The sequence below is a fragment of the Otolemur garnettii genome, unplaced genomic scaffold, assembly GCF_000181295.1.
Source record: "Otolemur garnettii isolate 467f Iridium unplaced genomic scaffold, OtoGar3 scaffold00012, whole genome shotgun sequence".
NCBI lineage: Eukaryota > Metazoa > Chordata > Mammalia > Primates > Galagidae > Otolemur > Otolemur garnettii.
Window position 1 is genome coordinate 4,418,796 of NW_003852407.1, and position 16,636 is coordinate 4,435,431.

General features: G+C 50.0%; 1 protein-coding gene across 7 annotated transcripts in view; it reads right to left on the reverse strand.

The window, feature by feature from the left end:
* The window catches only part of CTIF (cap binding complex dependent translation initiation factor), a 308,199-nt gene that overhangs the window by 194,829 nt on the left and 96,734 nt on the right, over nucleotides 1-16,636 (reverse strand). For all 7 annotated transcript variants that reach the window (XR_002772049.1, XM_023510269.1, XM_023510268.1 and 4 more), the window contains 3 exons: nucleotides 7,460-7,533; nucleotides 6,847-6,951; nucleotides 1,222-1,297 (listed from right to left, as the gene is read on the reverse strand). Coding sequence is in view for 6 of the 7 variants with exons in the window: in XM_023510269.1 (XP_023366037.1) it covers nucleotides 1,222-1,297; nucleotides 6,847-6,951; nucleotides 7,460-7,533 (255 nt within the window). In the remaining variant the exon portion in view is untranslated. The remainder of the gene's footprint in view (nucleotides 1-1,221; nucleotides 1,298-6,846; nucleotides 6,952-7,459; nucleotides 7,534-16,636) is intronic.

Consider the following 16,636-nt stretch of genomic DNA (forward strand, 5'->3'; position numbering starts at 1 on the left):
CTCGGAAGAGAGGAGAAAGTACAAGAAATGAAAGCTACAACAAGTAAAAAGCGAGAATCCACACTGAACTTCTAGAGATAAAAACTACAAATCTGAAAGGAAAAATACACTGGATTGGAGTAAGAGTAGATCAGACACTGCAAGAAAATATTAATGAACTTGAAGACATAGCAATAGAAACTGTCCAAAATGAAACACAGAGAGAAAAAATTGTTTTAAAATAAGCGGAACCTCGGTGGGCCCGGGGAAAAGAAGCATAGCGTAGCTATAATTAGAACCCCAGGGTAGAGGGAAAGGGGAGGAGTAATGACTGAAAAAAATCCAAATTTGATAAAACTGTAAGCGTACAGATCCAAAAAACCTCAAAAAATCCCAAGTAGGTGAAACATGAAGAAAAGCTATTACACCAAGGTACACGTTGTAATCAAACTGCTGAGGCCCTCAATAAATGCTCTATTATCTCTCATCAATAGGCCCAAGGGATCAACAGAGAAGAAACACAATGGGAAAGGCACCAACAACAAAGGAACAGATATAGGGTGATAGGAGGAGTGTGGTGGTGGGTCACCAGCAGTGGCAGGCTCAGTCACTGCAGAGGGTCCTGTGCTCTCAGCCCCTGCAAGGCCCAACTCCATCCCTGGGAGCAGCCATATTCCAGTTGTTCCCATAGGAATTCCAGCACTATAAGCATTTAATGACCTGGATTCACTGTATCTTTACTGAATGAATCCTCTTTGACTTGGAGCCCAGCTCAATTCCAGGAAAAAAGCCAAATCAATAACAAAATCAGCAAACACAGCAGACACCTAGAGGCTGGCAGGACAACTCTTACTTTTCAAAAGCCTAAAGATGGCCTCAACCACATCAGAAACCCCAACAGTCCTGCCATTCCCACCTGAAGACTAGGAGACGCCTCACCTGCGAGGTTTTGAGGTTTCAGGTCAAGGGACAAAAAACTTCCAAGTTCACTGAGTTGCCAATGTGTGGCCCATTTCATCTCTAGAGGGCACCAAGCCTGCCACCAGTGCCCACAGCATGCCAAGAGGGGCTGCCACACCCCTGTCAGAGTGGGATACCCTGGACCGTGGCAGATGCCCACCTGCCACTGCAATGTATGTGGCTGTACCCCAAGGAGCCAGCAGGATGCTCAGGCCTTACCCAGGCAGAGGATCAGGACATCAAGGGTAGGGCAGGGAGATAGAGAATCTGCCCCGAACCTACCTGCCAGGCTGGGAGGACCTTCTCGATGTCATTCAAGTTGATACTATCCCCATCTTCCAGCTTCCCTTTGCCACACCTGGATCAGGAAAAACAAAAAAGCATTGGAAGGATGGTTCATTTATGCAACTTGCAAGCAGAAGAGGAAGGACAGTCAGGAGATACCTGGTCCTGTCATCCCTTAAACCCTGCAGAGTCAGCTGTCCTGCCCAGAGGAAATGGCTCTAGGGATGGGGGTCCTCCTCCCCTAATGCAACAGTCAACTTGGAGGGAGGTGAGAAAAGAACCAGAGTTCCCCTTGACCCTTAAAGGCAAAGGAGCTAAGCTCCTTGCTAATGACTAGTCTAAAGCTTGTCATAACTCCTGCAAAAAACTATCCATCTTGCCCTATTGCACCAAAGGGAAAATCAGTGAACAGAGAGACTAAGCAATTTCTCAGGTTCACACAGAATAGCAGGACTGGCAGAAAGCTCAGTGAGGCTTCCTTCCTCCTTGGCTTTGAGCCAGTCCAACATGCTCGCTCAGATACTGTATGCTTTGTCTTCACATCCTCTGTGAGTGGGTGTGCCATCAGGTCAGCGACGCTGGCCCCCAGAGGTTTCTTTCTTCTGCGTATTTAAGAGTACAGATTCTGAACCACAGCTGCTAACTGGAGTGGTTACTAACCCAGGGACCCAGTGTAAGTCACTTAACCCCTCTATATCTCAGTTTCCTCATTTGTAAAATAGGGATAACAAATTTGTTTCACATCATGAAGCAGGCAAAAGATTAAATTAATTAATGTATCTAAGTGCTGAGATGCTTAGAACTGTGTTCCACCATTATATACAGACGTACATATTTTAATGGTAAACAAAGGTAATAATGAAATACAATTATAATAAAATAAATAAAGTAAATACATTACTACTACTATGCCCACTTTTACCACTACTATTATGTTGTTGCTACTGGGGCAAATGGGCAGCAAGGTGGCCGAGTAACAGCATGTTCTCTGGGGCTAACCCAGCCTCATGCAAGTTACCCAGTTTCTGGGTCTTCTAGTATCCTCATCTGTTGAAGTGCAGATGATAACAGTTCCTGCCTCTCCGGGCTGTGTGGAGTTTTAAATAATACACAGCAAGTGCTTAGAATAGGGACGGGTGCCTGGCCAGTGCACGGCACAGTACGTATCATCAGTGGTACTGAGGTATGCTGAGGGCTGTCCCACAGGTTGATGACAGCATTTTCCAGCTGCAGAGTTAATGCAACTCTAATATTTGAGAGTAGTTAGTTCATTTGTTTAAATAGTCACCAAGCATCTCGTCTGGTTTGAGCCTTGTCAACAAAAACCAGTTGTAGTTCCTGCCCTTGGGCAGCTGAGAGCTCTTAGCAGAATGAGCCCGGCAGTCACATCTTACAGGGCTGTCTACCTAAGCGCCACTAGGGGGCAGCATGCGGCCAGGGGAGCCCGGAAATCCAGAGCAAGAGAAACTGGCCCTCAATCCCAGCAGAGGTAGGTGGAAGAGATCAAGAAAATAACCTAACCCTCTATATCAGACCTGATGGTTCATTTCTCCATTCACCAAATGCTTCTGTGCCAGGCTCCAGGCAGGGGCCGGGCCCAGATGTAAACAGTGCATGAACTGGCCCTTTCCTGTCTGAGAATCAGCTCTCACAACGCCGTGGCCAGCGTGCTACAGAAACCTCCAGCAGCAGCATCTACAACTGTCCAGGTGAAGGTCAAGAGGAAGACAAGAAGTGAGCTGGTCACTTACAGGGAATGTAGAAGAATGTCCAGGAAGAGAGCACCACAGGCAAATGTAAATTTGCTGCATGTGGCTGGGATGGTGGGCCAAGGGGCAGGACGGAGCTGCAGAGGAGAGGAGCTCAGGTTTGGGCAGGTGGAGCTGGGATGAGGAGGGGTGTAAGTGGGTGTAACAGGTGTGAAGCAAAGGAGGAAAAGTTGTCCTTTTCCCCTCCCGCATGCCCAAGATGTGCTGGACAACAAGTGAGGAGGTGAGGAAAGGCCTGGAAGACCCAACCACCTTTCAACTCATCTATCTGCCTGGTGGAGATGGACTGGTCTGTGAAAGCACCAGCTGCCTGTTGTCTTCTGGGTTCTGCACCTGCCAGGGCCATGAAGGAGGAGGGGTCTGGGGGTTTGGCCAGCTTGGACTACCTGACATCCCTCCTCCATGTCACCTGTGGGGAAAACACCCCTTGGGACCCTCCTGTGTGCTCTGAGCTCCAAGCACACACTGGGCACAGCTTAGCACATGACAGGCAAGGCCTCTTGTTCTCACCTCTGCACCCCCAGGGCTTGGGCAAGAGGGCAGAAAATAGGGGAGGCTGCTGTCTCCCCTGACTTGCTCTGGTCAGGGCTCAGAACTCCCTGGAGGACTGCAGGTTTGGAGGGCAGAGGTGGCTACAGATGAGCTGAGTCACTGCTGCCAACTGTGTTTCCAAGGCAACAGACTTCTCTGATTTCTGTCCTGCCATAGAAACAGAGGCTGCAGGAAGCCTTGGCAACCAACGGGTACCCTGCTTGTGAGGGAGATTGCAGTGGCTGGCATGAGTAGTCTGTCCTCACTAAGGCAGGAATTTAAGGGGGACACAGTTCCTGTCCTGCTCACAAGGTGGCCATAGGACACTGCGCCCAGACTCCCCAGTAATCTGGTAGTGAGGGACTTGACCAGAGAGTCAAGTGTCCATGGAACTCAGTAAGCCTGGCAAGCTCCTGGTGACTAGCAATTCAGGCCCACAGCTGGCTACATGGGTGTGGCTGGTATTTTCCTTCTGAAGGGACAATGCCCCTCAGCACAACAGGCATCTGTCCTCCCCTGGATAGTCATTTATCGCTTCTACCAAATGGCATTTTGTCACGAAGTCAGTTAACCTGTAGGAACTGGTACACACACCTTTGGAAAGCCTGCTTTCCACATGCATTCTCCATCGGACATGGCAGTCAGTGAGGCAGCACCATTACTCCACTCCCAGGGCCTCAGTTTCCCCGCTGGTCTCACCAGCTATATGCTCTCAGGGGACACAGGAGAGACTGGAGCTGCCCAGGGAAATGCAGTCTCCTTCCCGAGACAGGCGGCCATCCTGCAGTGCCCTCTCTTTTCTAACCCCTTTTGCATTCGCTTCATCTAACCCTGCACCTAGATGCTGCCTGCTCTCTAAATAGGCATTACGTGGCTTAGTCATTTTGTTTTCGCTATACAGTGTCAATCATAAATGGGCTCATGTCTCCCTTTCCCAGTAGATGAATGTCGTTCTAGGCAAGGACCATATTACACAGTGTGTCTGTCTGGGCATTTTCCTTAAGGCACCTAGAGCCATGCGGGGACCCAGCACATATAGTGACAGACTGGCTGTGTGGACTTGAGAAAAGTGAGGTGCTCCCCCCATTCCTGTGGCACACCCAACCTCCAATCCATTCCACAGCAGGGCAGATGGCGAGAGTGACCTCTGCTGAAAACCCAGTCCTGAATTCTACCAGCTGAACAAAGCCACCTTTCCTGAAGACAGACTTGCAGAGGCACAGCCCTGTGGAGCTCTACAGCTGGATGGGGGTGCTGAGCAGGCAGCAAGGGGCAGATGGAGTGAGGTGGGGTTAGCTGTGTCCCACCCACGCTTTACCTCCAATTGGTGCCTCCATACTTAAAGCTCTCTCCCCAAAGGAAAATGAAACCCATGCTGGGTAGGACAATGAAAGAAGGAGATGTGGCAAGAGGCTGGGGTCCCCTGAGAGAGTCTGATTCAAGTGGTAGGGGTCTCCCCAAAAAACACACCTATGCACGCACATATACCATTTTGAAGACAACCTTAAGGAGGCTAAGGAGACCATGGTGTGAAGACCTGGGCACAGATGGTGTCAGAAGGCCTGGCCATATGTCACAGCTCTGCTATTTAGGCAAGTGACTGTGTCCCCTTCACCTCTAAAATGGGGATGAGATCAACTCTTTCTGTGAGTTGGTGCTCATACACTATAAGGACAGACCATCTCAGGGGTGAGTTAAGGCAATGATGGCAGCAGAAGGACACGTGAGACACAGAAAAGTGTGAAAGGAGGGCAGAAGGAAAAATAAGAGCCATCAGCACAATAATTAAGCATAGACAGAGAGGATGTGGAGAAATCAGAACTCCTGTGTCCTGCTGGTAGGCATGCAGAATATTCATCTGTTGTGGAAAATGGTCTGGCAATTCCTCAAAAAGTTAAACATAAGGGTTACCATACAACCCCCAATTCCACTCCTAAATATCTACCCAAAGAACTAAATACAGGGACTCTACACAAATGTCCATAGCAGTATTATTCACAGTAACTGAAAGGTGGAACCAAGTGAGGAGTGCCTCAACAGATGAGTGGATAAACCAGTTGTGGTATGTCCATACAATGGAACATTATTCAACCATGAAAAGGAGTAGGGTTCTGATACATGCTACAATGAGGATGAACCTCAAAAACATTGTGCTCCTCAGCATAACAGGAAAGAAGCCAGAAACAAAAGGTCACATGTCACTCTCTAAGTTTCTCTAAGTTTCCAGAATAGGTAAAGTCATAGACATGGGAAGCAGATTAGTGGGTGCCAGGGGTTGAGGGTCAGGGACAGGGGTTTATACTGGGGTTTTGAAAATGTTTTGGAACTTAGATAGAGGTGGAAGGTACACACCATAGTGAATTTACTAAAAGTAAAATAGCGATATACTAAAGTCACTGAATTGCACTTTAAAATGGGTAATTTTATGTTATGTGAACTTTACTACAATAAAAATTATTTTTAAAAAATAAAAGAGACTGGGTACGGTGCTCATGCCTACAATCCCAGCACTTTGGGAAGGCGAGGCAGGAAGATGGCTTGAGGCTACATGTTCAAGACAAGCCTGGACAACACAGCCAGACCCCCCATCTCTAAAAAATAAAAATAATTAGCCAGGAGTGATGGCACACATCTGTAGTCCCAGCTACTCAAGAGGCTGAGGTGGGAGGATTGCTTGAGCCTAGAAATTTGAGGTTGCAGTGAGCTCTGATGACACCACTGCTCTCTAGGCAGAGAGACAGAGTGAGACTCTACTCAGAAAAAAGATAGATAGGAAGGAAAGGAAAGGTAAGAAAAGGAAAAAGATATAAAAGCAGCAGCAGCCATTTGTCCCATACCCCTGTGTCTGGTTGGAGTGACATCCCTATCTTGAGGGCAGCCCAGGCTGTGACAGCACCTTTTCAGATGGAAGGCAGTACTGATACATGGTCAACAGCGGGTGACAACCCCCTGTGAAGTTAGCCAGTGCACCAGGGGTTCCCCAAGTGTGGGCTTTGCAGAAGCGGCAGCAGCAGCGCCCCCTGGGAGCATGTTAGAAATGTACACCCTCACCCCACACCTAGCCAATCAGAGACTGGTGTGGGCCCTGCCAGCTGCCTGTTCACAAGCCCTCTGGGGATTCTGAAGCTCAAGTTTGAGACCCTCTTCCTGGGAGAAGCCAGTGAGCCCGCAGTCCTGAGCCAGGCTGGGAGATCATCCGGGATGTTGGCCACCCATGTGTCTCCAGTGTGGCAGAAGGGCTTCCCTGGCAGGCACAGGCTCCTGCCCGGGGACAGCCATCCCAGCCCCAGCCCCAGCCCCAGTAAGCGCCTCTGCCCCTTACCCTTCGCGGTCGATGTGAGGCAGGGGCTGCTTGGGCGCATGCCGGACCTTGCGGTGGAACTGGGTGAAGTCCAGCTTCTCGGGCTGCAGGTCCCAGGTGGCACCGCTAGAGGGCGAGGGAGGGCGAGAAATGCGAGGCGAGGGGGCGACAAGACCAGTTACCCAAGGGACAGATGCCAGGCTGACCCAGCCTCGAGCGGGGCCCCCACTCAGAACGCAGCCCGAGTTGCCTGGCCCTCCCCGTGTCTCGCTCACGGTGGGGAAACGCACTGCACAGCGAGCTGGGCAGCCCTAACCGGGCTTCATGCCTGGTTTGAGGAAGGCTGGGGGGCAGCTCCTCTCCAGAGCCTTTGACAGGGGGCTCCAAAGGCCGGCCAGGCGACCCCGAGAGGGTGAGGCCAGCGAGTGGGGCAGGGAACAGCGACCCCGCTGGGTCTAGGGGGCCACTACACTCTCCCACCCACGGTGCTCCCCCTCCAGGCCCACCTACCTCTGACCACCCCACCACCCTCCTTCCCTCTCCCCTCCTCCATCAGTGAGCAGATGCGCAGTCCCTAAGCAGCTGGGGCCCAGCTGGAGCAGCACACGCAGAGACAGGAGGAAGAGGTGCTTACCTGAAGGAGTCAAAGGTGTTGGCAGCCCAGATGTCCGTGCCCAGCATGTCCAGAGAGTTGTCTTTGCTGCCATTCTGGAAGAGATAGGGGCAAAAATAGCTGCCATTATTTGCTTAGTCAGGTCGCTGAGGACAAGTGGACAGTAGGCAAAGGCCTCCCCACTCACTCACCAGAGTGAGTGTCCTGTCTGGGTCACCCAGAGAGGAGAGTTCAGTACACTCTTTGGGGGACTTCTGGGTCCCCCAGGCACTGGCTTTTGTTCTGTGGATATTTTACAGAGGTATGCAGTCAGAGTCAGGGTCAGGGTCAGGGTCACACCCGCAGGCCACATCTCTCCCTATACAACCCACTGAGGAGCCACCACCATAGTCAGCCTGAGGGCAGCAGTGGTCTCTCTCCAGGAGGGAGCTATGCAGAGCCAGGCAGGCTGGAGGCCCACGTGGGGGTTGACTTCCTTTGGAGTTAACCACCACACCCAGAGAAGCCAGCGTTAACCATGACCACACCAGAGACTGAATTTCTTGCTACATCAGCTCCCGTTCCACCTCCAGTGTTCCTACATGATCTGCTGCACAGACAAAAAACTCTACTGGATGCAGCCTCTGTGATTTAGTTTCTCTGCTCCTGGGCTCCCTGACAAATTCTCCAACTCTCCGACCTCACTCCTGACGCTCTCCATCCCTCCTCGCCCCTACAGTCTGGTTGCCATCCTCATACTCTTCATAAACAAGACTTCCACATCTACTCAAGCAACACATGCGTATGCCTTGTGACCCAGGAACGCCTTCCAAGTATAAACAAAAGACATGTGTCCAGAGTTCACCAGAAGATGTATACACCAGAAGTATCCAGAAGCACCATGCACAACAGTTACAAACTGGAAACCACCCAAACGCCTGTCAGCAGTTGACCAGATGAATAAATTGGGCTAGGTTCACATGCTGGAATATTACACAGCAATGAGAACAGAAAAACTAAAACAATGTGCAATAATATAGATAGGTCTCTCAAACATAATTTGGAGCAAAAGAATCCAGATAGAAAGAGTACCCATTAATATAATTCAATTTATATGAAGTTCAAGAACAGGTCTGTGGTGACAGAAATCAGCTAGTAACTGAAGGGAAACCAGGGGCTTCTGGGGAGAGGGAAGCTAATAATGTTGTTTCTTGATCTCAGTGCCAGTCACAGGAGAGTGCTCAGTTTGTGAAAACCCACTGAACCGTGCACGTATGATATGTATACTCCTCTGTGTGTTTGACCTCCTGTTAATGTCTCCAGGATTCATTTTAGGACCCCTCTGTAAGGCCTGATTCTATTGACACATGCTATGACCGATTGGCCCCTGGAACTGTCTGCCCCTTCGCAGGTCCATTAGCTCATACACTGGATACGCACCTTTCCATACATGGCTGGGCCTCGGCAGACACTGAAGACACACAAGTGGACGGTATGGGACGACACACACATAAGAAAGAATTACGATACAGTGTGATCTGTGCTCTGATTCAGGGTGCCATGTAGAACCAAAGCATAGGCATCTTTCCTGAGGAGATCAAGAAAGGACTCCCCTGAGCAGGGCATGAAAGGATTCATAGGGGTCAGTCAAGCAGAGGGAAGAGGAAAGGGGTCATCCAGGCAAAGGGAACCGATTGTAGGGATGGCTCATGGCCGGGCACATAGGCATTCTGGGTAACCAGAGACCTCCGCATTTGCATAACAGGCTGGAGAGTGTGTGCTGGGGTCCCCAAGGCTAATCAGAGCCTGCCAGGGGTGCTCCTCAGTGAATGCTATGGGCTGAATGGCATCCCCCATGCCCCACACAAAAAATACATATGTTGAAGCCCTAACCCCCAGGACCTTAAAATCTGATTGTCTTTGGAGATAGGGTCATTGTAGATGTGATTAGATATGAGAGTCATGAGGGTGGGCCTCAGTCCATTATGACTGGTCTCCTGATAAAAAGGAGAAATGTGGGCACAGAGACACAGATGCACGCAGGGGGCCACACCATGTGAAGATTGGCATGATGCTGCCAGGAGCTAAGGAACTACTAAAGGTTAGGAGAGGGGCCTGGAACAATTCCTCCTCTAGAGCGTTCAGAGGAAACGTGGCCCTGTCAACATCTTCATTTTGGGCTTTGTCATCTCTACAATTGTGAGTGACAATAAATTTCTATTGTCCTAAGCCACCCAGCGTGTAATTAGAAGTCCAACATCAAGCAGCCCTAGGAAACTGATGCAGTGACCAACCACCCATCTCGTCTACAAACTTCTTTTGTGAGGCCGACCCATCCTGTCCTTCCCTCTGCAGTCAGCTGACAACACACGTGTGACCTCCTCAGGTCCTCACAGCTACATACAGGTAGGAAGCTGAGGGCTGGGGTCCTTGTCTCCCGCGAACAGAGCAGCCTGGGAAGACTAGCACAGACCCAGGCTGGCTCAGGCTGGTCTTAGACACCCAACTTCCACTTCCTGAGGAGCCAGCCATGAAAAATCCCACCCACTGTCTTCCCTGGTGTCCCCCTAGCAGGAGATGATGGCCAGCAGCTCCCCATTGACTGCTAGACAGGACCCAAACGGACAGGGCTAAGCCTTGTGGGTGAAAAGAGGAAGGCGTCTGTACTTGTGTATCTGTTTCAGTTCTGCATTTACTGAGTGTCGTCTCCATGCAAGGCTTGAAAGCCGGGCCAGAAAAGGCACACGGCCTACAGACATGAAAAAATGCTCATCATCCTTAATCATCAGAGAAATGAAAATCAAAACTACTTTGAGATTCATCTAACTCCAGTAAGATTAGCCCACATCACAAAATCCCAAAACCAGAGATGTTGGCATGGATGTAGAGAAAAGGGAACACTTCTACACTGCTGGTGGGAATGCAAATACGTTCCTTTTAAAAAGATGTTTGGAGAACATTTAGAGATCTAAAAATAAACCTGCCATTCGATCCTACAATTCCTCTACTAGGTATATACCCAGAAGACCAAAAATCACATTATAACAAAGATATTTGTACCAGAATGTTTATTGCAGCCTAATTCATAATTGCTAAGTCACAAAAGAAGCCCAAGTGCCCATCGACCCATGAATGGATTAATAAATTATATGTACACCATGGAATATTATGCAGCCTCAAAGAAAGATGGAGACTTTACCGCTTACGTGTTTACATGGATGGAGCTAGAACGTATTCTTCTTAGCAAAGTATCTCAAGAATGGAAGAAAAAGTATCCAACATACTCAGCTCTACTATGAAACCAATTCATAGTTTTCTTATGAAAGCTATAATCCAATTAGAGCCCAAGAAGAAGGGGAAAGGGGAGAGGAAGGGGAGAGAAGGGGAGAAGGGAGGATGGGTGGACGGAGGGTAATCGGTGGGACCACACCTATAGTGCATCTTACAAGGGTACATGTGAAATTTACTAGGTGTAGAATATAAATGTCTAAACACAATAAGAAAATACTGTGAAGGCTATGTTAACCAGTTTGATGAAAATATTTCAAATTGTATATAAAACCAGCACATTGTACCCCATGATTGCATTAATATATACAGCTATGATTTAATTAAAAAAAAAAAACCAGATCAGGCTCTGTGTTCCACTCCCCGGCCTTGCTCAGCAACCACAGACCTTGGCAAAGAAGCCACAGGACATAAAAGCTGTTTTATTTTGAATTCTCTTCATTTTCTTCAAGATGGGGCAGAGGTCATAAGCAAGCTCCCCCCACACCTCCTACTCAGCACATCCTGACTGTCCAGACTCTCATGGTGGAAACCAACCTACCATCAGGAGAGACAGCACTTTGCTGGTGAGTTCCAGTGTCCAATTCCTCCGAGGGAGAGGGCACACAAACTGGCTGGTGTGGGAGCAGGGCTGGTAGGGCTGAGGGAACAAAGGGACTGTCTGGAGAGAGCCCCTTGAACAAGTTCCTTAACCTTCCTGGTCCTTCCCTCTGGGCACCACCAGCCTGAGGTCTGTGGTTCTAAGTTACTGGGAACTTTCTCATTCCCAGAAGCCCTGAGCACTCGCACAATCCTTTCATTGTAAATCAACCACACTCACTCCGGGCCTGCTGCTTTTCCATATGGCGCCACAGAGCACCCCCGTGGCCCTGGTGCTCCCTCCCTTCACCCCCCACTTGCTGCTGACAGTGACCTGTCAACTGTGCCTTGCTCCATCCCACCTTCTCCAAATGTGCCCCATCTGTCAAAGCTTTGCTCAGCCAGCAAAGCAGCTCTGGTCTCCAAACTGCAGTCACCCTGCTCTGCTCTGAACTTGCCACCTGCATGGGTGACCACGGCAGCAGACTTGGTCTGTGGCAGTGCTCACTTCATTTTCTTGTAGTGACCTCTCTCCCATACAAGATTGTGTCCCACAATAGCAGGGACCTCCTGGGCCAGATACCCAGTGCCCGGGAACTTGACTTACATTGCAAGACTTTCACTGGCTGCCTCAGACACTTATTCTCCTCTTGCAATGATAAGCTTATGACCTTGATAAAGTCACTTTATAATCTGGACTTCACATTCTTTCTATTTAAATAGACAGAGCTCCTGGAGCAAACTACCATGTCCTGTAGAGGGGTTCCTTCTAACCTATAGTTGTGCCACCACCATCCCCTCTCCTACCTATGACAGACATAACTATAATTAATCAATAATGGCATGACTGACAGTCCTCCAATCAGGTGGCCCCTGATCCTCTAGGATCACACTCTCCCTCCCTTCTCTGAATTGCCTCCCATCCTACCCATCTCAACTCCTGGTGCCCTGCTTGCTCCACAGGCAGCTTTGAAACTCCAAGATTCAACTCCTATCAAACAACTCCCACAGTGGACAGTTCTTTGCCCCCTGAGATGTTAACTGGCTTGTTCCTTGCTCTCTTTTAAGAATATAAGACCTCCCCAAGTAGGCTGTAAGTTCCTTGATTGCTGCTACCTCTTTCTTCCTGTGACCCCACAGTGGCCAAGCCAGGCACACAGTAGGTCTATCTTAGACGCTGCTGACTGACTACAAAGACTCCACTCTATAACTGGAGGAGGCACGGCCCCTCCGCCTCTGTATCTGGAAGGTTGAGTCATAGACTGGGATATCAAGAACAATCTTCTGGCCTGGAATTCGAGGACTTCAAAGAGTGAGGAATGTGGATGGAGACAGAGATTAACACATAAAGGGGCTAAGACAGTCACGGCCAAGCCCAAGAGTACAAAGAATCTTCCAGACAAGAGGGTAATTTACCTCAAAGGCAGCTCAAGGACAGTGCGGATGGGCACGTAAATCTCCCACCAGAACTAGAAGATGGTGTCTCAGCCATACTCCCCACTGGCAGGGAGGAAGGACGGGTCCCAGTGACAGGTGCCGGCAGCACCAGTGTAGGGTGCTGAGGGTCCTGTGTAGAAAGCCAGAAAGAACTCGCAGCCTGGCTGGCACCATCCTCTGGCCAAGGGATGTGGCTGGGGCACATCAAACTTGGGCACAAGCCTCTTCAGAAGTCGCATCCCTGACAGAGGGCCTACTAATCCCCAGACCTCTAGATTCTTGGGGTCAGGGAAAGGCCCCCCTGAATGACAGGAGGGAAGGGAGCCAGAGCAGAAGCCACACTTATAAGCATGTGTTCGTATTATACAAAGGAAGGCCACCTTCCGTGCACCTGCAGAACAAGCCCGACCTGCCTGCGAGGAGCTGTTGCCATTTCAAGTTTGGAGGCAAGAAGACCCCCAGAGGGAAGACTCCCAGCTGGGGAGTGAGTGGCAGTCAGAGTGTCAACCTGTGCTCTGTGGCATGGCAGTCGGATCACCAACATATGTCCCTTTCTCTAGTGTGTCACAGGTTACAAACTCTCACACTCACCGAATCCCTACAACTCCTTATCACCCTCCTATCACCCTTCAACTCCTTATCTGAACTGATCCTGGCTTCCCATTTAAAAGCCGGAAAACTCAGAGCTCTCCCTGCCATTCCAGGCACACACCCTCTCCTCAAACCAGCTCTGCCCTGCAGCCCAGCCCCGGCCTCCAGCTTCCAGCATTCTCCCCCGCAGGCCAGAGCCCCCTGCAATGCACCTCCTTCCTCTTTTTCTGCCCGCAGATCTCTGCCCCAGGCGCCCTCCTGTGTGGTTCTCACCTCTCCCCTGGAGCAAAGCTTAGGTCTCACCATTTCCTACACTGACCAGCCTCCATCAACCCCTGAACTTCCTAACCCTGTGATGACAACGCAACTCTGATCCTCAGAGCTGAGGAACAAAGTGCCAGGATCGTGACAGCCTCACAGACCCCCAGCTCCATCTTTGCATGGTCCCAGGGAGACTCAGGGCACACTTCTAGGAAAGAAGGTCACGTGTCTGCACCCCTAGAGCTGTGCAGCCCTGCAAGAAACGACGGGTGGAGGTGACAGCACCACCAAGAAGGAGGCTCCTTGGCTTCTGAACTGGACACGAGAGGGAGAGCTGTGGGCAAGGCACTGCGCCTCGCTGGGTACCAGGTGGCTGCACCTGACCACCAGGTGAGAAGCCTAGTCTCTGGAGAATTAGAGCAGCGTCTTGGTCACTGGGGACAGTCTGCATGCTGTCACTCTATCTGACACAAGAACTGCAGTGCATAACGAGAATCTGGATGTGTCCTGAGAGAATCTGGATGTGTCCTCAGAGTCTGTTGTGGTGGATTGCGGCAGACATATAATCTTCACATACCAGCTTTATCAGCAGGGGCTGGAGCATTTGGAAACAGAAACCCATCGCCCTGTGTCGTGGCAGGAAGAGTCTCAACTGCAGAGCATTCCTTTGTGTCCCTAGTTGATGCTGAGGTGCTGGCCCAGGCAGCGCCCAGGGGGCAGGCCTCACTCAGCAGTTACTGACTGAATGAGACCACCAGGAACCCAATCCCGAGCCTGTTAGCCCTGGGCTCAGAGCACCCAAGTGACCACTCAGTCACCAGCCCTGCCACGTGGCTCCAGGCCCAAGCAAACCCTCGCAGCCATAAAAGTACCTGGATATCCTGACCTGTGATCTGGGCACCAACTCTCAAACCTTGCAGCTCTGAACACATGCACAAGCACATACCCACACACAGCACACACACGTACACACACCATACCATACCCATATGTGTAGACACACACCCTACAGATACACACCACACACACATACAACCTACATACACACATACACGTGTCACCTGCTCCACAAGCCTCTGACTGTCCAGAGAAGTTGAAAGCAGGAGGGCTAGAGTCTACAGACAGGCCCCCCACAGCAGGCTGCCTCTAATTTCCAGAACTTCTCGCCAGACTCACCTCTCTCCAACCACCCTCAGACCTTTTCTATCTCAGGGACCCACGCAGAGAGGTGACTGTCAGGCTGAGGACAAAGAAGGTGGCCAGTGCTTGGCTTGTGCCAGGCACACCTGCCTCTCAAGTCCAACCCTATAGCACCCTGCAGCAGAGGCCTCAGTTTCCTCCTCGGAACCCCAGTGATGGAGCTCTGAGGCCACACCCAGATGCAGAATGTATGGTGTTATTATTAATATGTTCCTTGGGCTCCAATAACAAATGAACAAGGGTTCTTTCCACGTGCCTCACACAAGCCCTTCCTCCTGCTGGGACCTAGCTCAGGTCGCTTCCTCCCTGAAGCTCATGCCCTGGGAACCCACAGTGAGTGCACTCACAGCTCACACTCCACACACCCTTCCTGACTGTCCCACAGCAAGCTCCCAGGGGTGCCCTAGACACACTGATCCATGGGCTCTCAAATGTCAGTGTGCTCAGGGAGGGGAGGGTGGGTGGCTTAAATTTAGTGCAGCTGGGATGGTCTGCAGACTTTGCTTTTAGAACCATGGTCCTCACATCTAAATGTTCAAGAGAGGTTTTTGTTTTCTTTTAATTTCAGATTAATATGAGGGTACAAATGATTAGGTTACAATGTTTGTGCTTGCTAGATAAGGTCCCTGTTATAGCACACCCCTCATCAGGTATGCCATGTACCCTTCCATGGTGCCCATTAGGTGAGAGCACACCAATCCCCCTCTCTCCAACCCTTTCCCCTCCACCACCTTGATTTAAACTGAGTTTTTCTCTGTGTGGACATGTATTTACTCATCTACAGGCTTCATATTAGTATTGAGTACATTGGATACTTGCTTTTCCACTCTTGTGATACTTTACAAAAGAGAATGTTCTCCAATACTATCCAGGTTAATAGAAAGATATAAAGCCTCAAGAGAGTTTTAAGGTTGTAAAAAAAGTTTTAAAAGGCTCCCTCCTTAAATGTTTCAAACATACAAAAGTAAAAGATGGTTAAAATGTGAAGAGGTTGCAAATCGTTAAAATATTAAAATTGTATTGCAGAATTTCTCAGTACCTTTATTGGTCTTCAGTGGATGTTGACTCTTTAAGTACATGGAAATATGGTATGAATTACCTACCAAAGTTTTGGCCAGAAATCCATCCTACTCTTCCTTTTGTTCCACAGAGAACTGCGCTAGACTAGGGTAACACTCATCAAGCCCTCTCTATGTGAATTCCCCCCCCCCACCCCAGTTAGTCTGTCATCCCCTTAAAGATAAAAACCCTGGCTTCACACATCTTTGTTATATCTCCCTGCTATTCTATTCAGCTGCCTGGACCCCCACCAGCCTTGGGACCCAGGATCATTCATTAAGTATGTCTTAGTGCAGATTCAGTGGCCAGGCACAGAGAGCAAGCGGTCTGACCCCCAGTGGCTTCTCACAGAGCATTCTCCAGTTTGCAATTCCATGATTGGCCCTGTCCTCTGAGCATAGACTCCTGCCCAGCCCTGACATCCTTCAGGTCCTGCCCCCAGGTTGCTGCAATGCCAAGGTTCTGAGAAGCCTTATCAAAACCAATCATCCTTTTTAGTGGGCTGCTTTCAGCACTCCAAGGCTGCTGAATCCTTCCCAACAGCTCCTTTTCCTTGCAATTAGGGGGCCCCACACCAGGGTGTACCACACTGCTGGCAGAACAGATGGTAGCAGGATAATGAGCACTTTAAACCATGTGGGAAAGAAAGTGGAAATAGGCCCACCCTGCCATGGGCAGGGAGACTGAAGCTATCTCTGGAAGGGCCCCACAGGTATCTCCAGCTCAGGGGAGGTCAGACTCCTAGAAGGGCTAAGAGTAAAGCTGACAACAGCAGATAGTGACCCAGCATTTCAGGAAGCAAAG